The 24,068-nt window shown below is 36.0% G+C and overlaps 1 protein-coding gene across 1 annotated transcript; it reads right to left on the bottom strand.

Annotated features, from left to right (window-relative positions):
- Positions 1-4,143: 4,143 nt before the first annotated feature.
- LOC139961020 (protein mono-ADP-ribosyltransferase PARP3-like) lies at positions 4,144-23,656 on the bottom strand. The gene is made up of 12 exons (XM_071959810.1): positions 23,369-23,656; positions 16,904-17,135; positions 16,156-16,281; positions 13,935-14,129; positions 13,569-13,701; positions 12,811-13,034; positions 11,070-11,132; positions 10,485-10,577; positions 9,281-9,358; positions 7,883-8,060; positions 5,965-6,111; positions 4,144-5,659 (listed from the first exon to the last, which is right to left on the bottom strand). Exons 2-12 carry the CDS (start codon positions 17,087-17,089, stop codon positions 5,487-5,489), a joined length of 1,596 nt encoding a protein of 531 aa, XP_071815911.1. The 5' UTR covers positions 17,090-17,135; positions 23,369-23,656; the 3' UTR covers positions 4,144-5,486.
- Positions 23,657-24,068: the final 412 nt, after the last annotated feature.

Raw genomic sequence — 24,068 nt, 5'->3', positions numbered from 1 at the left:
GTTTAGCTTGTTATAGCTAAGTTATAGCTATGTTAGCTATAGCTATGTTATGTAGCTATAGCATAGCTATAGCATATGCATATAGCATATGCATATAGAGCATATGCATATAGCATATGCATATAGCATATGCATATAGCATATGCATATAGAGCATATGCATTTGCATATAGCATAGCTATAGCATAGCTATAGCTATGTTAGCTATAGCTATAGCTATGTTATAGCTATAGCTACTTGTTAAAGTATATATAGGTCTAGGTTTTTATATATAAATTTAAAAGTATACGCGTATAAGTATACTTTTTAAAATCGACGAAAATTAATTTCAGTAACTTTAATATCTAAACGAATAGGATTTGCAGAATGCCTGATTAAAGTAATCGGTACAACAGTTGTTACGAAAGAGGCTATTCACATTGAGCGACATGCAATTTACCCTCCTTATGACATTACCGGGTCCGTCATTGAGAAATGACGCCCCTGTCTAATTTAGTGGTGACTAAATCGGGGCAAAAAATCAATAAATATATAAAAACCAAATACAAAAAAGTTCAACGCATGCAAGTTTAGCGTTTCCCTCCTAAATATATGAGAATACTTACCGTGAATAAACCAAACCGTCAAAGTGGAGACAGATATCTTCCTTTGTGAATATGCATGTTATGAAAATGGGTACAAATAACATAAATATAAAAATAGACACAAAGACACAGATTGCATAGGAAAGCCTGCTCTTTCTGGAATATTTGGTGGCCCAAAAAAGAGCCGTTGAATTCGGTTCGGTAAGACTAGGAGGCTGTCGATAATCTTAGGAGAAATCCATGCAGGTTTTGCACGTTGGAGGACATTTGCAGCACTGCAAAACGTGCTGATAAAACATCATATGCAATCATCATGAAATTTTGTATTAAACTTTGTAACCAGTTAAAAAAATAAATTGTTAACTTTTTATTGTTGAGATATTTAACATTTATTTATTTCTTTTTATGTGGTGGAGGGGATACGTTCAATGAATCATGAACCCCAAACATGACATGCAGAAGCCTTAACTTTTCACTACAATAAGTTTCTATGTTCGAGGTCAAATGCTGTAGGACAGTTCTTTTGTTTTGACAATTGTTTTTGTATGAGGACTAAGAGTCAATGAATATGGAAGATGGAGGTCAAATACTGGAAGAGGGTTTTTTGTCTTGCCTTTTGGTCTTTAGTTTTAGGATTTATAGTCGATAAGTATCAACGAGAATACTGGAAGACAGTATTTTTTTAATTTTTTTTTTTTTAAGGTGGTGAAGGGATTCAAAGAATCGTTAACTCCTAACATGACATGCCAACATCTTAACATTTCACCACACTAAGTTAAATAGATTTTTCACCTATGTCGTCTTGGATGCAAAGTATGTAAATTAACATAAAGAGATATTTGATTGAAGAAAAGATTATTTAAATAAGTTAAAAGATAAAAATACAATAAACTTATATAATTAATAAATAAAAGATATAATAAATAAATAAATAAATAAAAAGACATAAAAAATAACTAACTAAAATAACAGAAAAAGTACTTTTCTGATGTCCATTAATCCATGTGTAGTAAAAGGTACAATAGTTAACAACTTGACCTACTTTTCAGAAAATTACTAACTTTAGAAGTGCCGCAGAGGGTTGTGAATTTGATACTCTTTCCTCTCTCTATTCAACAAAAGCTCCAACGCAGAATTTATCAGGATAAACAACAATGCACTGAGCACACAATGAACAGTCTCACACTGATAACAGGACCATATTTCATTGTTCTTAATTTTAGATAGAGCAGGGACCTTACGAAGTTTGGGTACGGCTCACCCACGTGCGGCTTCGGAACCAAATATTTATCATATATACTAATATAACATGTAGAGTTTTGGAAGTAGTTCCGGTAAATTTTCCTCAGTCGCCCCCCCCCCCCCCCCAATGGTTTATCGACGATTCACCATGTTTTTTCCACTGATAAAATACCATGTTTAAAGATAATTATCTGTCGATAAACAGGGTTTATCGGTCGGTAAGCATGGTTAATCGGACGAAAAACTTGGTTTCTCGGAGATAAACAGGGTTTATCGACTATAAACCGTTTATCTGTTGAAAAACACGGATTATTTACATTAAACATGGATTATCGAGCGATAAACTTGAATTAACGGAAACAAAAATTGGAATATCACTGAAAATCCATGTTTATTGTTCGAAAAAGCATGTTTCTCGGAAAAAACCATGATTATCAGCCAATAATTATGGTTTATCATTGACATAAACCATGCTTATCGCACGATGAACATGGTTTATCAGTCGATAAACATGGTTTTTAGATTGATAAACATGTTTTATCGGTCAATATACATGGGCTTTTTTTACCTATAATCTATGTTTTCGCTTTACTGAGCATTTGGCCTGCCATACACGTCTGATTTAAATACTGCAGCTAGTCGATTGGGCAATGTCATGGAATACTGCAGTGTTGTGTGGATGTAGAATCAAGTTTCATCTCCATTGTTGTGTATTTATAATGGTTTGCTATAGCTAGGTTATGGACTGTAGGCTTGGAAGGTCTTTATTTTTCATGAATATTGATTCAAATTTGCACAAGATTGGAACATCAAATAGTCAAATTTTTTTTGGACTTATGAAAAAGACCATATGCTAAGCATTATCACAATGTATCATAACTCAAACAGGTTTGATGTCATAGTTAGACTATAGAGCAAAATATTTGTTCTTCTCTTTACATCTCAATTTGTTTTAAAATTGGACACAGGGTTCCAAATTTGCTTAAGGGGAAGAAGCATAACTAACACCCAAACGCCTGTAGGGTATTCACTATGTCAATGCATCCCAAGTTTGAAGAAATACCTCATATGTACATTTGAATGAAAAACATCATCCACATTTCTCAGTTCAAATCTATGACAAGTTCAAGCTTCTAGTTCACACTTTTGGTACAAAACATGTCTACCTCTCATGATCCTCCTCTTCAGTAAATCACCACTAACAACCACAACATTCTCCTCACTTCAGATAGACTCCAACAAGCTGTTCCTGGAGAACCCATCATCGCCTACAGACGACCCCTCAACCTACGAGACCTTCTTGTGCGTGCTGCTGTTTCGCCTCTAACTTCTAACCCTTCACCCATTCAGCATGGTAGTTTCAAATGTGATCGTACTTCAAGATGCATCGTCTGCAGCCACCACATTGTTGAATCCAATACCATCACCAGCCACAGCATGCAACTCACACAAAGACTAAGGGTCACATCACTTGCACAACCACTTATGTCATATATCTGTTCTCTTGTAGAGTTTGCACCATCCAGTATGTTGTGAAACCAAAACCACCCTCAAGAAGCGGTTCTATGGTCACAGATCCACAGTCAACACCATGAAGACTGAGACCCAGGTTGGAAAACACTTTGACCTCCCCAACCATACCTACAGGGGATTGAATCTTTCAGAGACTGGGTGCCTTCGCACCGTTCAACCTCATGGGCGCTATTCAGGAAGGATTTGACTAACCTTTCTTCTCCTTCCCTAACCCGTCTTCCATCTCCCCACCCCCCTCACTCTTTTGGTAGCTCTCTTTCACCTCTTTTTCTCCACTCTTTTCTGTCTTTTTCCTTCTCTAGTTTACTCCCCACCCTCTTCCCTTAATCCTCTCTTTGTCCCTCTATAGTTTATCTCCTACCTCTCTTCTTCCCCCTGTTGGTTTCTTTCTTCTCTCCATCCCTTGTCTACTAACCCTCTTACATCCTTCTCTTTTGTGTTCACCCTGCTCAACACACATGAACTGAATGTAAGTACCAGGATGCTAAGTTTTTCTTCTTTCACCTGACCAATCCTTTTAATATTTCCATAGATGATGAAGTATTTTCCTTTGACATGAAGCTTCTGCAAACAGCTTTCAGTCTCTATTGAAAGGTCATTGCAGCACCCTCACACCATCTCCTGCTGAAATGATACTTTTCAGATTCAAGTGCAGGTTTCCACACATGTCAACACTGACAATTCCAGTAAGACAATGCAACATGTCCCCTTTGAATCCAGAAAGTTATACCTTTATACATGCCCTATAGGTAAGTTTTAATGATAGGACAAAGACAAAAGACTTCATCAGGTTACATGTGTATTGAGTTGAACTACAAGTGACACCGTATAGAAGTTTCAAAGTTTATCATTGGAAAATTGCACATAGATCACAGCAGATTGACTACAAGAGATAAATTCCTAGTTCAGTACAAAGTATTTGCAAATAACCCATAACGTTGAATATATCATACAATTTCAGAAACATTCCATTATTGGCACATTTATACCTATTTCAGACAAATTCATAGATTGCAGGTAACACATCATACTAAAATCACACCTTATTGATATTCTTAAAAACATCCCACTGGTCAAACACTGTGGATATTAATTTATTACATATGACACTTGATAGTAAACCCACCTATCAGACAAGGAACAAAAGTACTGTACATACAAACACTTTGTCATAAGATAAAACCAAACTACAAGTTGTGGTTGACAGCACAACACAATCTGCCTATTGGCATATCAACAAAACTGAAGTCATTATTAAATGAAAGACATCATTCTAGTAACATTTTGCAATGCACGCTATCTTTTCACATCAAGGATAATGGCAGCAAGTCAAGCTACACCCTGTATACTGTTTACTGAATATAAGTTTTCAGAGGAAACTACATAGCTGAACTGATATACATATACATGCTATGCCTGGTGGTTCCCTTACATACATGCTATGCCATGTGGATCCCTTTGTATTACATAGTCATAGATTTAATATTTGACTAACAATTCTTCTCTTCATTGGTAGGTTTTATGCATGTTTAATGCATTTCCTGATCCACTTGCTGAGAAGATGAAACGTCACAAGGACTACCTATTGTAGGTTCCCTTCACCAGAGAACCAAAGTCATTGATTGAAGTTTAGTTACACTTGATTACTTTGCATAAATTTTTCTTTGATACTACATTAATAAAATAGCATAAATTTAGAAGCAGAACTTATTTCTATAAGCATGTTATCTCCATGTTATAATTGTGTAAGCAAGCAGAAAATTCAAAATACAGTGTAGTTCTTATCTAATTAATTGGTATTATTTTTCTTCCTTCAATATTTCATAAAAAGTAAGATCATAAAAACACAAAAAGCCAAGATAGATCTAACTGTAATTTCAAACAATGATGCCAAAAAAAGAACAGTGTAGTTCTTATCTAATTAATTGGTATTATTTTTCTTCCTTCAAAATTTCATAAAAAGTAAGATAATAAAATCACAAAAGGTCAAGATAGATCTAACTGTAATTTCCAAAAATGATGCCCAAAAAAAAAAAAAAAAAAAAAATCCATTTAGTTCTAAACATTTTTCAACTTACATGCAATGAAATGATATACAATACAAGACTTGTTGTCTTGAACCATCGGCTAATACAATTTAAACTGAAGGAGATAACGAATTCTGTTTTGGCTCTCTTTGTAAATGAGGTATTCACTCTGCCAAAATGAGCTGTGCATAAACTGCTGCTGCCTCACTGGTTTACCCTGGGGTACCTTGATTTCATTTCCATCAATTGTCAGAGTAGTGTCCTTCAGAGGATCTAATAAGCAGAATAATAAAGAAATAAGACAAACATTATGGTTTATAAGTGTTGCACAGAGTGGCAGAGATCTAGACATACATTCTGCTACCAGGCTTGCCAACATTGACAGTTTTAGGAGAGTCTCTTGGTTTTAATGGGAATCTCACTGTGTCCTGATTGCATGTGCTAAATCTCCTGACAAAGCTTCATATATTTTCTTCCATAAATGCAATTAGAAATGGGACAGGCTGCATTCCAAAGTGGAGCAAATCATTATGACTTCATAATGGATGTTGGCTTTAAGCATCAGAGTAGATTCTTACCTGGTTCTTGCTGCCCTTTAGCAATGATGCTATCGTACCCACTTGGTGCTATCCGCAAACTTGAGTCATCACGGGAGATGTGATGTTCTTTACCAAGAGCAACTTCGTTCAGAAACATAATGCCAACTCCTTTGTTTGTGCAGCCAACTAAAATAGAGCAGATTATAGTAGTTAATGTTGTATCAGATCAAATAATGTCCTGTTTTAGCATTAAAAGGGTTTAAATACCCACTAGAGTACCCACTCCCCCCACTCATGTTTCTTAATAGCATGAACCCACAAATTCATCTGTACTCTGTGGCTGACCAGTAATCAAATACGAAACATATCTTTTGACACAAAGTTTTTTAACTTAACTATTGCTACATTCAACAGATGCATACAACCGGAAAGTCAACAGGATTAGTGATTCCTTGCTGTACTTTCTGTGTGAACATTTAATGTAAACTGTGCATACAAGGGTCTTATACAGTACTTAATAACATGCATCTACATTACAAGTATAATGCTCAAGCTTTATTTTTAAGTTGTAGATTTTATAAAGCTTTCAGACATTTCACATTTGGTGACATCAAATGATGATTCACATGCAAGACAACAGGTTTTTTTGTACCCAGTACTCACTAAGTTGTATCCAATACTGAGTTTGAAGTTGATGCAAAGTTTGATTTTGAAGGAATAGGGTTTACAAGTTATTAAGACTTTGACCTTGGTGATCTTACAATGACATTTGACCAACACAGATAACTACAAGGTTCTTGTACTTACTAAGATTCAACTGAATACCAAGAATGTAACTGAACCACCATGTGCTTTTGGAGTTAGTTTACAAGCGAAGATGTCACACACACATTCCGAGTTAGGACCCTATTGTTTTTCCATTGTTTAATCCATGTACCCTAACAATATCGCTTAACAATAGAATTCTTCTGATGGGTGATTCTTTTCAAACAACATCTGAGGACTACCTTTGTTCGAGTCCTCATGCTGAATGAAAAGAAGTGCACCTGTGCTGCACACACAAACATGCAACCACAGGTAGATTTATTTTGCCTTCGGCAAAACAAGGCAAACTGGCTAGAAATTGCAAATATTCTCAACACAAGGTATAGTGGTATCATCAGTGCAGCACTTAAACAGTAATCTATAGCCAAACCATTGAATGTTTCATTGGATCACATTTGCTTACATTAAAATACATGGGCAGTGTTTTCATTCCATTTGTTTATCACCAGTATTAATAAATAAACAGGAATATCAAAGATTAAGAAATATGAATCTTCGACCATGTGGTAGCCTAACACCATGTTTTTATTATACCAGTTTGAAGAAACTCCAACTTTGGTTGCCAAGTTATTGCAATTTGAATATATTGACATTTGACCCTGTGATCTCATCAATATTCATGATATGAGCACCAAATTCAATAAGGTTCATCAACTCATTCTTGACCACCCAACCACCACCCATCAAGTATGGCATTGATCAATCATTCCCTTATCGTTATCGTGCATACAACAAAAGCGTCACACACATGTACACACACACGATGACGAGGTGACTACAAAGGTTCCTTTGCTTTCAGAAGGGAACCAAAGAGTGCTTTTGATACAATCATTTCATTACTACTTATTAGATGTAACACATTGTCATGGATTGAGGACAGTATGGAACCCTTCTTGTACATAGGCTGACTTTTCTGAATTTTACATATTTAACACCATCAACAAATGACACAAACAACTTTATAAGCTCATAATGTAATATTAAAATGTGATATCATAATGATTTGCCGTATTAAAAGCAACACCCATATAAAATACCAAGATGCAGTTGAATCATCTTGATAGAAGTAAATAAATTCATCAAATGACTCATTTTGCACACAGATAATGCAAGTATAAAACAATAATCTTACCATAACCTGCAGATTTGCTGTGCTCAGAGGCAAAGTAGATCCCCCTTCCAACTCTTCCCCCAGAATGGGGCATTATTCGAAGCCCAGACTTCAAGATGGCAGCTACAACAGCAACATTTGTTCCATGCCACAACAATCGTCTATTCTTTATGGCCTTGTGGGCAGAAAACAGCTGATCCTAGAGTGACAAACAGTTTTCAAGATTACCGATGAAATATTGACTTTTAATGAAATGCAGAACAAAGAAAATCAATTGCTTCTACCCCTAAAAATGCTAACAAAAATGCTAGCACATCAAAGCAATCTATTAAGCTTTACAACAGAATAGAATATGCTTCATTAGGGTTCAAGAGCAATTACTGGACATTTTGGACGCAAATAGGAACTTGCAATGTGTAGTGGTACCTATCCAGTTTGTGACAAATCAAATTCTTGAAAATTAGTTTGTATAATTTAGCTCAAATATCATGCCAAATTGGGCACTTCAACAATATCTGCTAAAGCTGAGCCTACTCTACAAGTAGGATGACATTTACTTTTCTTGGGATTTGTGGAGAATGATTTTCATTTTGTGAAGATCACACAAGCAATCAAGAACATCAATTATTGGAGGATAAGGAGTTCTCATGACCTTGAGCATACCTACCATAACCTTTCGAACACTCATGTAGCACAGTGCTAATGTATACAGAAGTGTTTACTAACCAAAACGTTAGGTTATGCTAACTGTAGACCCTGTGCTTCAGCTGTTAAAGGTAGCAGTTAATAACCAGACCTAACACTGTAGTTCTACTTGTAAGCATTGTATTGTTAGTTCAACTATGCTATGATATATATTGAACTCCATAATTCCATAATTTTACCACGATGGCAAACTCAGCCACACTTGAACTATGCCTAGTCTAGCAACTTTGCAGTGCATTTATAAAATAACTGGAGTCATATGATGTTTTCAAAAACTAGGCCCTATACCCCCAGTGTAAACTAGGCCCTATTCTTCCAGTGTGACTTGTGAACTTGAAACTATTTTGATAGGTAGTGACATGAGAGGTTGAGTTTCAGATTTGTTGGCCTTCATGTAAACTTCATTTGAGGATATTTCAAGTTGTAGTACTTGGTAAGCAGCCACAGAGAGCGACAAACAATTGATTCTTCAAACAAAAACACAACTGCATACTATTAATGTCTGCAGCTTTGAAATATTTGCAAAATTTAGTGCAAAGTGTACATTCAGTGATGTTTACAGGAATTCAAAGGTAGGAGGGGGGGGCAGGGGGCGGGCAATGAAAATGCCCCTGAATATTGTAGAATGAACCTTTGTTGAAGGGTGTCCTGACCAAAAGGAGTGGTCAAATTCACTGTAAGAGAACAAAACCATGTTATGCACAAGTTTCTTACCTCATTATGTCTATCAACTTTCCACACATTCATCAGTTCTTTAGGTCGTCCTGTTGCTTTCACATAAGCATCAATAATCTAGACAGAAAGAAACAATAAAACAAGAAATTAGTTGCATCAAACTGAACATAACTCCCAGAAAAGTAACTGAATTCAATACAAAAACCATGGAGAAGTTCCTGTTATTAAGCTTCTAATTCTTATCAAATAAGTCTCATGCACTATACCGTTAAAAGGCAAACACTTTGATTAAGAAACAGACCAAGATTAGGGGACACTAGTAAGCACAAACATGTTTCTCACCTTCATGCCAGATATGACATTGTTATGAGAGTTGCAGTAATACCACACACAAGTTTGTCACCTCAAATGACCTAAGTATCAAGGTCTTTCCTGCTTTACTTTTTTGAGTAAACTGTGTTTACAAGTTTCAAACTTTGACAATGGTGACCTAAGATAACCCTTTAACCTTGACAACAAACAATGAGGTGGTGCTAGTTACAAATTTGGATCAACATGCCAATTATTGAGTTCATCCAATCTTTTGTTTTGAAGTTTTTGTGTTCATAACTCTCCCAGTAGGTTACTTGCCAAGTTGTGATGTCAGGAAAAATACAGACATCATTTCATAAGACCATTTCTAATGGTTCAATTTACATGATTATTTTCATATCTTGATGTATGATAAAAACTTGGTTAAATCATTTACACTTCTCAATATTACAACAAAGCACCAATGACCCACAACTGAGTACCTAACAAAGATCTAATCATATAATGTGGTAAATTTCAATAGGATTGGATTTCAAATTCATATCAATTGCTAACTAGTCAAGTTTCATTTCACACAACAAAGAAAAAGACCACAAGTTTTAGAACTTCAAGTTTGCTTAAATTGAGGAAGATTCTATGAAGCAGTAAAATAAATTATAATCTGAAGTTTGAATAATTCCTTGGTTGGTTTGCCATGTGACAGGAGCTTACAACCAAATCCAGAATTGTGACCTTTATTGACCTACGATAACCTTTGACCTTTGCATAACATGATATGATGCTTTTACTCACTAAGATGGATCAACATATAAAGTATGAACTTCATCCAAGCTTCAATTTGCCTACCTAAGACAAGTAACCAAGAACAGTGTTCCTTCAGACACAGACTTAGACCTCTCTTAAACCAAGTTTGTATTTCATTAAAATATACCTTAAATTCAGCTGATTTTGGTGATACGTGTTCCAGTCCACATTTTAGAAGAGCATACTGGGCATCCAATGGGTGAGGTACTTCCTTGGTATTCTGAAGAACAGAAAGAATTTACCAGTATTGACTTGATATCAGACTACCTGGCTGGAATATATGTAATTGTTTCTTTGACTAGAAACAGAGCAATGTATTAAAATCTTCTGTACCAGAAGTACACAGTAAAGCAAGAAACAGCCTACTTTTTAATATCTTTTCCCTCCTTAAAAAACAAATCATATCTGTAACTGTCCATTCAGAACATTAAAACACTTCACCATTAAGTATAAACCTATCCTTTTTACCACTTAGCCTCATCTCAAAACTAACAGCAAAGATTCCCATTGTCTTCAAAAGTCAAAGATTACGTGTACATAAATTAACTTCTAATGGCTTTTTGCAAAGACTTTCTTTTCCAAGTTGCTGGGCTGAGTAGCTAATTGAGGCCAGTCATGTTCTTAACCATATCACATTATGTAACAAAACCCATATTGAAATGTCAACATAACAAACTACTGTAATTAAGCACTAACGACACAAAGTTCTTACTTTTTTCTGGCCCTTCGGTTTCTCTTTCTGCATGCTTTGGGCAATCTCAATGTCACCAAGAACCTGAAAATAAATTTTGGCAAACTTGGTTAGTAAAATTTGTGATGCATACAAATAATTATATTTTATTTCGGGGCCACTGCTAGTAATGTTCACATTACATTAATTACATTCAGGAAAAGGTTTGAAAATATCAACTTATGAAACACTCCACATTTGTCTTAGCTACTAGGACTGGGCGATATATCTAACATTATATTTTTGCAACTGTCAGTAATGTCATATGTTGCATCAAATAACAGAATGATTCTTGGAATTTTGTTATGGAAAGTTTGCAATTTAGAGACAAAGTAAGTCTATACTTTCTTCAAAGATACAAGTGAAAACAAGAAGAAAACCATGCAACCCACCTGAAAGACAAACATCATATTTCGAACAATAAGGGTTGCCATGTCACTGCACTTTAGGATGAACCATTAAACCTGCGTTAAGGATTCTTGTACTTGTGCCTATTGTACAGTAGCTCTATTACACCAACAAAATGTTTTTAACACACTTCACAGCTGACACTTACAGTATATATGTCTTAATGCCAATGTTGGATCAACATTTGAGGCAAACACAACACCATATGATGGATGAACAAACAATATTACTCTGCTATAATGCACAGTAATGAGATTTATTTGAGCACCCTTCCTTGTACACCTGCAATTACAATTATTTATTCTTTCCATCCCTTGTCTACTAATCCTCTTACATCCATCTCTTTGTGTTCACCATGCTCATTAACCTGTCTGTATTCTGTGCATGTTTTTGTCTCTTCTGTTACTGTTACTTTAGCCTTTGAAGAAGATCCTGCTAGGATAACGAAACGTCAGGCCAACTTACTTTTACACATACCCTTACACAGGCTCTCTAGTGGATAAGCAGTTTGCTAACAGTTTTATTTTCCTTTAATTATTTAAAATGACTGTTCATTCATACTTAGTAAAGATTCCTAAATCCTATTGGTCCATTCAGGTCAGCTGACCGTGGTTAATCCTGTGAGTAATGCACGGTAAAATTACGGGGCATGACTTTAATAAATCTTTGGTTATATGTAACCAAATATGTTTTGTTTTATGATTTTTCCCCCACACAAATGGTAGTGTGTGAATGAACGGGGTTGATCAACGGTCTAGCGTACGTTACTCACATCATTAATGCACTCCGGGTGTTAATGCTATCGCTGGATGCACTCGGGCTCCGCCCTCGTGCATCGCTTGCATTATCCCCCAATCGTGCATTAATCCTGTGAGTAACGCACGCTAGACCGTTGATTAACCCCTTATTCTATTAGCCTGATCTACTGTAACCATAACCAGGAATGGCCTTTAACACTGTCATATGGTCATCCTTACCTTTTGAATAATCAATTATAACCTTTCCCTATAGTACCATTCAACTGCTAAAATGCCTAAAATCATATTGTACAGCACCCAGTATTTCAAATAGCTGAACCACTACATTTAAACGTTTTACCAGGAACAAAAAGAAACCAGGAATTAAAAGAAACCGTTGTGCATTCCCAACAACAAAGTAACCATTCTAATTTCAGACATAGTATCATACCAAGAATATATCAGGCAACACTGCAGAATTAAAAAAAGAAAAAAAAGAAAGTACTTTGAACAGGGTTAGTAGTAGAAGAAGATGTGCATAATATACAAAGTACAGAGTTAATTGTTAAACAACCCACCAAAAGCATATCTTTCTTCTTCTGTAAAACCTCAGCAGAGTTGATGGTTGGTGGGAGTTTCCTTCCAAATGAATGTGGTATTACAGTGTAAAACTTAGAGGACAATTCTTGAAGCTTAGTCAGAGGCAGACCAAGATCCAGTGCATTTTGTAATTCCTCTAAAACATCAAAACCTTTGGCAATTTGCAGCTTGCTGAGAACCCCCAGTGGCATTTTCTTTACATCTGTGAGGAAAATTAATTTGTACATCATTTATTTTATAACTCAGATTTTAACTACATCACTCATAATTTGTTCAACTGGTGAAGTTGAAACATGAATCCCAGACCTCATGCATATACTTAATTTTTTCATAATGCCAAATATAATTAACTGTGCATATTACTGTGCAAGTCATAATTATAAGCAAAGCTGTAATCCTATGTTAGTAATCATAAGTATAGCTTTGCCTATATGTAATACTAACTAAGTATATTGTATTCTATATGTAATCTATAAATGCTGGAATATTGTCATCTGTCTCTGTTATATCAGATGATGAGTGTAATAGATCAGTAGAGAAGACATCTCCATGGCGACGTGTAAAGATGCATTTCTTGAGTGACCACGACGACTCTACTAACTCATCAACTGGATGCAAACAACAGACTCATTGTCTACATTACATAAGTTCTGTAAGTATCAAAATATGAAACTGTTATGTTCTTGATGTAATTAATGAGCATGATCTACATTTCACAAAACCTTCAACATCTTACCAAGTTCAAATTTAGCCATTTGTTCCTCGAACATGTTATTGTCAAAAATAAGTTTAATCAGTTGCTGCGTTGCTGTATCTAAGGTGCATGGGCTTGTAATAATCTCTGTATCAATCTCATCCAGGGCATTCAACTGTTGGGAAATGTAAATCAAGATGGTTTATTTCAAAAAACAAAAGTATATAAATTAGTTTCTTGATAGAGTTAAAGCAAAGGTTGTCTTATCAATCACAGCTTAAAGAATATACTGTGCAAATGCATAGTATATTACTAGTTTATGGTCACTTCATGATGGGATACAGTGACATCATCCAGTATGCTATTCAGTTCTGCATAAAATAAAAGTGGACATTTAAATACACTCACCTTTTGCGCAGTCTCTGCCATTTCGTCTTCATTAACTTGTTCTACTTCTATCAAAGTGTATTTTCCAGCCACAGGTGAAAAATTGGCCTTGTCATCCCACTTGTTCTTTGTTTTGTCATTAAACTTCTTCTTGAATTCTTTGATTGCTGCTTCCTCATCTCCAAATGATTTAGTAGCATTCATTCCAGGCTCTCCCTGAAGTGAAACAGATGGTAGTTACTTGTTACATATGACAATGGAGGCTATGCTACCATAATGTTCAATAGTTAACCTATTACTCTTATACATATATATGTTACATGATGTGAGGACTACAAATTAGGACAGATTCATCCACAGTTACAGCTTGCAAAATAAGGACATCAAATTGAATAAAACCAACCTTTGAAGAAAGTTTAGCTATAACAAACTATAGTAACTACTGTAATTCTAGAAACCATAAATGCATGCATAATTTACAAAGATACTGGTGCAACACAGCAGTTCATATACCTTCCAGATGGTTGAATATCTAGTAGTGTCTTACTGTAGTATAAACTTCTCAGTTTTAATACTAAATCCAACGATAAAACATTTCAATTTCATGCTGTACCTAATTTTGAAACAGGAAAGTTGTATTGAAAGTGTTAAGGCATATATGTGAGCTTTGTATTATATATCTACTGTGAATGCATGCTTCTCTGAGTTTATTCAAGCTTCCTTTTCTGGAATACAGGGATACATGTACACAGTAACAGCTGCTTCATCAAACTTACATTTTGGATACAGTGTAAAAGATCTGGTTGATCTAGAAACACCCATGATAAATGACTTGAAGCAATACTTGAAGAAGAAAAAATATGTGACCCCAAATGAGCATGAAGTTCTCTATGGATCCTCTGTGCATGCCGTACAACAAACCTCAGTATTCGAATGTTTCTTTGTAGCACAAGGAACTTTGAAAAAAAAAATTAATTTCTCAACGAAAGGGGCACTTTATAACTACAATTCTGTTGAACTTTCAACTACAGTAGAGGGCAGATGTTAAGTCAGTAAGGGATGCACGCTTTTAATTACAAACACGGAAGATTTTTTCTAGGGATGCACCGGATCCAAATTTTTAGATTCGGTCGGAACCGGATTTTGCCGGAAAGTACATGAAATCTGGCCGGATTTTTTCATAATGCAAAAGAAAATCATTAATAAGAAGTAGAAGTATGAAACAAGGAGCAAATCTTAGGTGAGGTATACGCATATTATAAAGAAGGTGAAATTAATACCCCATTTATTTGATTAAATATGACTTGAAGTGGTGTAATCTACATTCTTTAATAAAATAACTACAATATAATTGTTGACAAGCTTGATACTGTACAGTATGTAAATTTGTTTGCTGGAAAAATACTGCATTCTACTTATAAAGTTTTAAAGTTATAAAGTTTTAAAACGGGAAGCTACATTTCACAAATCTCATACTTCATACTGATTAAAAAAATTATTTATTTGTTGTAATAACACTACTATCTGGATTTAGAATTGTCTTTTATTATTCATTATTTGGTAACAAATTTTTACACTGCAATATTATCTGTTAAAAAAAAAAAAGAGCTTTATATTATTACAGTAGTTGTATACTTTTGGTTGATCTTTAGAAACAGTGGGTCAGACCTTTGAGAAAATTAAATTAAACATGTTAAACCTAATTTTACCTTACTTTGAATGTTTTTATTAATTTTTGGAAATAGTTTACATTGATTTAAGTTAATACCAACACCTTTTTAAGGAATAATTCAGGCCAGATTTTGAAAAAGATCCGGCCAGATTTAAAAAAAATATCCGGCTGGAACCGGATAATTGCTCACTATCCGGCCGGATAGTCCGGCCGGACCGGATGTCGGGTGCATCCCTAATTTTTTCAACAAACAGGTTATTTTCATTTATTAATAGGGAAAAGGGTGGGATGGGTGGGTGGAGAGGAGGGCACATGCCCCTCATGTCCTCAGACTCTACCAATCACTCACTTTTAAGGATTCCAATCATGTGTCATTTGAGTCTCAAAATTTCTTTCCATGTATGAGCATGAGAAATCAATGGCTCTAATGGCTCTAAACTCTGAGTTATTGAAAAATGCTGACACTTAAAACAAGTTTATTACTCAGACAGGTAAAACAAATAATGTTCTGTTAAATTTAAGCACACAACTATTTACATGATCCCTGAGTAAATGCATCTTAGAACTCACCACACGTCCCCATCTTGTGAAAACGTGGTACTTAGCTCCTCCAGTAAGAAGCTGAATAACAAAGTATTTATTGTTGTTTTGGTTTATGTTGGTCTGATTTAACATGCAGTCATAGTCCTTGTAAACCTGTGAATACAAATTGAAGTAAAGCATTGTTTACACATCAAAAAATATGTTGACATAGTTGCATAGCTTGTTATGAAGTATAAACATGAACTTACCAGGTTAAAGCTTCATTATGCATTCCATATAAACACAAACTGACCAATCCCTAACTCTGCAATCCTATCTAGTAATATTGTGAACAAATAATCACACAATTATAACAATGTACTTTTTTGACATGGATTCAGTCAACAGCTTGTAATGAATCAAGGGTGTTTGTTAAATGTGTCCTTCAAACAGCTGGTTCTGCTACAGAAAAAAAATACTTGCAAGAGCTGAGAGGTGAAGTCCATGGTCTAAGACAGACATTACGTAATGGTATTGTGATTGTGTACAATATGTACAGTACAAAGCCTTTTATAGCCTTTATACATGTACAGAACTTGTGGATGGAAATTTTACTACATCTGCCTCTTTAGGATGCTTCTAATTAATGTTTTGGCATAACAAAGGAGGCACATGCCATCATGGCTGTGTGATAATTCAGGACACAATAGTGCCAAGAGATTTAAATTGTAGAAATTGATTGCTGGAAGGGTGCCACATTTTACTTGGCAGTGAATCTTTGTGTTAATTCACTCACCGATACTGATGATAATTTCACATGTGAGTCAACTTTGTGGACAGACTGTTTGCCACTATCAGCTGTCTTTAATGCCTCCACTTTAACTTTTAACTCTGCATCTTCTGGTTTTGTTGTTACTTTAGCTTTCTTGGTACCAGTCGTTGATGGAGTACTTTTTTTAGCTGCTCGCTTCCTGGGAGGCATTGTCACAGACTGCAGATACCTTTACTGTATGAAGAAATTGTGCAACCTGCAAGTGTGTAAGAATGAGATATTGTAAGCCTTACGTACATGTAAAGCTGAGCTTCATTGCAGTAAGAATATGTCGGGTTGCTAGTTTGCTTTAATGTGATACATTGAAAATATATCATCAAATTGTAACTGTATGTACTTTAAAGTCTTAGAACGTGTTTGCCATATTTATACTTAGACCTTTCCAGCTTACTGCAATAAAAGCTCAGTGAAAATGACAAGGTTCTATGCAATTACCATATCAATATTCATTATTTTTATTAAGTTATCTGTCGTTAAACATTTTGAGCTGAATCTAATTTGCCAGATTTATCAAAGAGTCCATAGATTCCACAAACTTAAATCAAAATTTGCAAGCCCCGCTCAACAGATCATGCGCCAATCAATTCTCTGTTTTATTTATGACCGTTAGGCCTACAGAAGGACTACTTTCACTTTTGTGGCTAGCCTGTGTTAGGAGGCAGTCCTCGACAAATACGGTCACCAAATCTCCAATGGCGAGTAGATGGCAGGCAAAAAATGCATTACGCTTAACATTTAGGTGAGTGGCTCATTCGCTCACTGCCTTTACGATACAGGTAGGCTTACTTTTAATTTGTGAGCCAATCAACAAAGGCCTATTGCCTATATTAATTTCTATTTGCTTTTGTTTCTTTCATTAACTTGATCATAACTTTATAAGTAAAAACACTACTAACATCGCACTGGCACGGCTGCTTATGTTTGCTCTCCACCTCTATTGGATAATTTGGATTAGACCATATAAATATCCAATTCCGGTCTTAAACAGTTTTTACTACTTCTATCTATTATGCAGGCCCATGGTTGGCAATAGCAGCAGGATTGTGCAATTCCTGCAAATTGATCCCATTTGAAATAAACGTTTAGCGAAAAGCCACTTGCGATTATCATTTCTTAGTTATCCCGTCTTTAGATGAAATAGTAATTGAGAATTCTTTTAATTTCTTCCAAATGGTAGCCAAATACCACACTTAATCCAGGGGGAATTCTAACCAACTGTTCGCTGAAATTGTGACGCAGTGACAAGATATCCATTGATTACTTCTAGTGTTTACACGGGTCCAAAAATCGGGAACCGGGTACCCGAGAGCCGTTACCCGTCGGGTATCCGGGTACCCGGAAACATTGTTTACACTGGTGTAACACGATTTTCAAGAAATTACATATTGGATGCTGTAATAAATGCATTATAATCTCTACTGACAATGTTTTCATGTCCCAATACTTGGGTGTAAGATAAGGTGTAAAACCTTCCTCACTAATTTCTATTTGCTTTTGTTTCTTTCAATAAACTGTTAATAACTTAATTATTTAATTATAATTAACATTACTACTAACATTGCACTGCCGCCGCTGCTTATGCTTGCTCTCCACGTCTATCGGATCAGACCATAATAATATTAAATTTAGCTCTTAAACAGTTGTTATACTATACTACTATCTATTATGTAGGCCCAGGGTTCACATTAGCAGCGAGATGGCGCGATTCGCACAATTTAATCGCATTTGGAATAAACGATTAGTAAAATGCCACTTGCGATTATTATTTTTTAGTTATCCCGTCTATAATCCATAAACATCTTGTAAAATTCCTTCTATGAAATAAACGAATGCATAAATAATGATTTCCTAGCCTAGCTAACACCACACTAAGTAAATGAGAAATCTAGCTAACCCTAACCATCTTTTTATTTGCTGAAATTGTGACGCAGTTATAAGATATCCATGGAATACTTTCATTATTGCTGATAAGTTCGACCACATGGTTGCCTAACACCAGACTAAGTCAATGGGATAATCTAGCCTAGCCATCTGTTTATTATAGCTGAAATTGTGATGCAGTTATAAGATATCCATGGAAAACTTTCATTATTGCTGTTATCTTCGACCACATGGTAGCCTAACACCAAACTAAGTCAATGGGAAATCTGCTTAACCATGGGTTTGCATTTTTTTTTTTTTAAATCACACTTTGCGTAGGATTCGGGTTGAATTTGGAACCGAGTAGTATCGTGTCGGGTGGGTTCCTTCGTTATTGCTGTTATCTTCGACCCCATGGTAGCCTAACACCACACTAAGTCTATGGGAAATCTGCCTAACCGTCGGTTTGCCAATTTTTTTTGGTGAATATTACACTTTCCGTAGGATTCCGGTAATAAATTAGGAACGGAGTAGTATTGCGTCCGGCGGGTACCCTGATAACCTGTGCAAACACTAATTACTTCCATTATTGCTGTTATCTTCTAGCCTTACACCACACTAACTTCACTAAGTCTATGGGAAAAGAAGAAAAAAGGCCGTGGCTATTCTTACGACTAGTCGTAACAATTACTTATAATCTATTCTTACGACAAAGGCGAATTCAAGCGCAGTAAAGTAAATACAGCAACTGCACATGTAGTAGGGGTAACCCTAACCCTCAACCTCAATCCTAACCCTAACCAGAAATTGTTGTTACTCCTGGTCGTAAAAAAGGTACTCCTGGTCATAAAAAATAGCAACTGCGCATGCGTAGTCGGAAATTATTCTTACAACTAGTCGTAAGAATAGCCACTTTGAAAAAAAAAAACACATTTTGAGTAGGATTCCGGTAACTAATTAGGAACTGAGTAGTATCGCGTCGGTACCCAGATACCCTGTGCGACCACTACAAGAAACATCAACTTTGAATTTTGGAACACTTTCATGAATTATTTCACTATTTAAACAGTTAACCTCAACACATGTAGTCTCATGTAGTTTCATGTACAGTAGTCTGACTCCTGACCTTTACAACAATACCAGCAGTATAATTCTTTCTATTGACGGTGGAATTTGGTCAAATCATCATTGACTCAAACTTACCTTTGACCATCGTAAAGATGGAGGTTGCTCAGACACCATTTCAAAGCATTTGTTTAAGAAAAAAAAAACCAAAGAAAACTTCTTGCTGTTTTTAATCTCTGGTGCACATACTGTAACTGATGACAGTACCGGAACATATAATGGTCCGAAATTCCTAGGCAATTAACGCTGAAATTCCAGCCTAATGCTATTGTTAACTTAGGTCTCTTAGATTCTTCCCGTTTCTTTCATAATGAATATTGGCATAGGTCTAGGCCTACTTTGGTATCACCTATGGCCTTATAACTGTTAGTATAGTAAAGGCTTCATAATTGACGCACCCCCGTAATTGACGCACCTTCAATTATTACTAGCAACGATACAGCAGACCACCTGAACTTTTTGTAGTCAAGCAGAATTACATATTTCATGAGTTTGAATCCATTTCAGCTATTTGCTGACCAAATTGTGGCATTTTTTAAGCTTTTAACACCCTCCCCCCAATTTTGCACATTTTTTGGGCATTTGGAAATATTATACCCTAAAAATAACCAACATTACCTCAATATGATAACACTACTTCCTGAGACCTGTCCTGTCTGAGCTTAAAGGCTCAGAGCATAGTAAACAGCATCTAAACTCAATGGATGTATACTAAGGCCTACATTACAGTTAGCTTATCGACGAATGTGTCCATTTTATTGGTATGAAAGAACTTGACACGGCAGACATTTTGTGGTCCTATTCTGCTCAATTGTTCGGTACATACTGTAAGCACAGAACCTTAAACATTTCTGAGGAACTACACATATGAAAAACACATACAGTTGAGTGATTTGGAATTTTCCTTGATAGACAACGTTGATCAAATCCTTAAGTGCGTCAATTATGAGCCCACCATGCTACTAGTTTAGGGGTACCGTTATTTTCCACACACGTTACTTTCCGCTGAAACAAAACGGTGTTTTCCACAAACAAATTTGTCAGCGGAAAACAACGTTTTTTTCAGCGGAAAATACCGTTTTTTTTTTGGGAGGAACAGAATGACTTACTGAAATGATTAGGCACATGGAAGGATTTAGGAAGATGGAGAAGATAGGATTTGACTGTAACAGGATAAAATGTAGCTTCGAGACTAGATTTAAGATAGCTAAGGTTGTAGCTTAGGCTCTAAGCACTAGCTTAGGCTGTAAGCACAAGTTTAATTTTAGTTAAACAGCGCCACACTTTTGGGTTGTAGTTTTCGACATGCCTTAGTTATACAGCCATTTCCAGCGAAAATCAAAGATACAGCCTTTTACAACTTTTTTTTTAAACCATCATTATGCGGACCGCAGTTTAAATACTTTATTAGATAATCAATCCTTCATAACGCGGGTGTCCCTTTGCTCTTTTATCCGCCGACCGCCTCATACTTTTTTAATAATCCCTAATTACACCCCAAGCCTCCTCTAAATTATAAGCAGCTTAACTTTTCTGACATGAACTCAGTCTAACCATCCTTGATCGACGTTTTTTGATACTTTCTCATGTTATTTTAATCATCCTGCCTGAATTTGGTATCCTAAATTTGCGGAAAAATATAGTGTACAGGTAAGTAAAAAAAAGGTTTTTTCCGCAGAAGAATTTTTTCAGCGGAAAGTAATCAGCGGAAAGTAACGTATGCGGAAAACAACTGAAACCCTAGTTTAGTACTACTAGTACTAGGCCTACTAGGGGGACAAACTAAAACGAATGACAGCGAATGACCGAATGACGATTGACTTTGTACAGGGTTAAATATCATTCGCGAATGACAGCGAATGACAACGTAGGAGAGTGTTGAGAAAAGATAGCATGATTAACGGAGTGGAGTAAATGCGGTTATTGGGTTTCTGCGCAAAAATGATTTGAGGAAAATCGCATGTTATGTGGTTGTAGGGTATTGGTGTAATTTACGGAGAGAAACCACAGCCTGGAAAGTTTTTGTGTGAGAATGCGCTTGAGTGCTGTGCTTTTGACATAGTCAGTATTGCGAAGTTCGGCATACTGCGAAGTTCGGACACCCTAAGAAATACACCATTTCACCATGAAAACCTACAGGAAGAGCCAAATTTCACCAAAAAGTAAGAAGCTACAGTTATTTTCTCTCCAAAATGACCCGTGTGCAAGAAATTACTTACATATTTGTCAATAAAATGACGAAGATCTATGAAGTCTGTTATAATTACTGAAAGAGCAACTGCGCCACCAATTTTATCACCAGCGCCACACTGTGGGTTGCGTGTCCGAACTTAGCAGTACTCTAGCAAAGAAATACCAGTTCCACAATCACGAAGAATCTTCTTGGAAAACAACGTCAAAACAGTTTGCAGGAAAGAAAGTTTGGCCGTGTATCGTACTATAACACAATTCTCCCAACCATATGAAGTATATTTTCTGGTGATTTAGACCAGAAGATTTAGTTTTGGGTTGTTTTAAGTCTTAAGTGTCCGAACTTCGAAGTCACCATGCTACCTCTGTAAAGCCGTTTCAAGATGATAGTATTGTTAGTTTCTAACAATTAATGTCGGAAAAATGATGTTAAATTTACTTTTTAAAATCAGACTTACAATTTCGCTTACTATAAGGTGCGTTTTTATCTTGTCCGTAATTTACTAGATCTAGATACCCACGAGGTCTGAACTTTGATATCCGGTTGAAGCAAATGTCTGTGCTGTCATTACTGTCATTCGTTTTAGTCAACGCAATTTTTAGTGTGTACAACATGTTGTCATTCGTTATGTGTAACGCAATTGTCATTCGTTTTAGTAACACCCCTACAGTATAGTCAGTATTGCGAAGTTCGCCATACTGCGAAGTTCGGGCACCCTAAGAAATACACGATTTTCACCATGAAAACCTACAGGAAGAGCCAAATTTCACCAAAAAGTAAGAAGCTACAGTTATTTTCTCTCCAAAATGACCCGTGTGCAAGAAATTACTTACATCTTTGTCAATAAAATGACGAAGATCTATGAAGTCTGTTATAATTACTGAAAGAGCAACAGCGCCACCAATTTTTACCAGCGCCACACTGTAGGTTGCCTGTCCGAACTTCGCAATACTCTAGCAAGAAATACCAGTTCCACAATCACGAAGAATTTTCTTGGAAAACAACGTGAAAACAGTTTGCAGGAAAGAAAGTTTGGCCGTGTATCGTACTAAAACACAATTCTCCCACCATATGAAGTATATTTTCTGGTGATTTAGACCAGAAGATTTAGTTTTGGGGTGTTTTAAGTCTTAAGTGGCCGAACTTCGAAGTCACCATCCTACTGTACTAGGCCTAGTACTAGTATTGGAGTCGGGCCTAGCGCTTACTTAAGCTAGCCTTAAGTTACATCGTTAGTAAAGAATCAAAGTTACCTCGATAGACGTACAACGGTCGACCAAAACCTTTGCAATTCGGAACAGCAGTGCTATCTCTTTGACAAGAAACTCGAATATATAAAGCATGTTATTTCCGTGTCTGTACATGTACCGACAGGAAATCCTGCTCTATGACTTGATCACCGGGCTGAAGCTGGCCAACAGACCTCTGACAGATCGCTGAAAAATAAACACCGTCTACCTCGAATAGGGGATTGAATTCATGCAGGTTGCACAGATAATCGAGCATTCCAAGGAAGCAAAGGAAGGTATCTCGAAAAAACGTCGTCGCTCAAGTTCAACACTGTAGTCGCGGAGGTTGGCTGTTTGGGTCAAAGGCTGACCGCAAATTATGTGAAATATGGGGAAAATGTTGTTAACAGCACAAACGTTACCATGCGAAGTGAGATGCTTTTGAGAACGAAGGGACAGGGGAAATAGACAGAATTGGCGAAGTTTTTTAGTCTGTTAATTTTAAGGAATTAAATGAAGGCGCAAACTGTACCTCATTCTTTAGGCTCAATTACTCAATTGACAAGTGAAGTTTTTATTGATGTTATATATTCTTCGTCTGTTTGCTCGTAGGAGATTGGAAAATAAACTCCTAGGTTATTAACGTATCACAAAAAAATTAGATTAGTGTACGTCGACAGCTGAGAGGTTAAACTTCGGAAAATAACCCAAAACTAATCTGCTT

This window comes from Apostichopus japonicus, chromosome 20 (assembly GCF_037975245.1).
Source record: "Apostichopus japonicus isolate 1M-3 chromosome 20, ASM3797524v1, whole genome shotgun sequence".
Taxonomy (NCBI): Eukaryota; Metazoa; Echinodermata; class Holothuroidea; order Aspidochirotida; family Stichopodidae; genus Apostichopus; species Apostichopus japonicus.
This window is presented reverse-complemented; position numbering and strand designations above follow the sequence as displayed.

Coding starts and splice junctions, on each gene's coding strand:
- LOC139961020 (XM_071959810.1), bottom strand. CDS start 17,089: ATGCCTCCCAGGAAGCGAGCAGCTAAAAAAAGTACTCCATCAACGACT. Junction 13,702..13,934: donor TGGCAGAGACTGCGCAAAAG/GTGAGTGTATTT, acceptor ATTTCCCAACAG/TTGAATGCCCTGGATGAGAT. Junction 10,578..11,069: donor AACCGAAGGGCCAGAAAAAA/GTAAGAACTTTG, acceptor TCTGTTCTTCAG/AATACCAAGGAAGTACCTCA.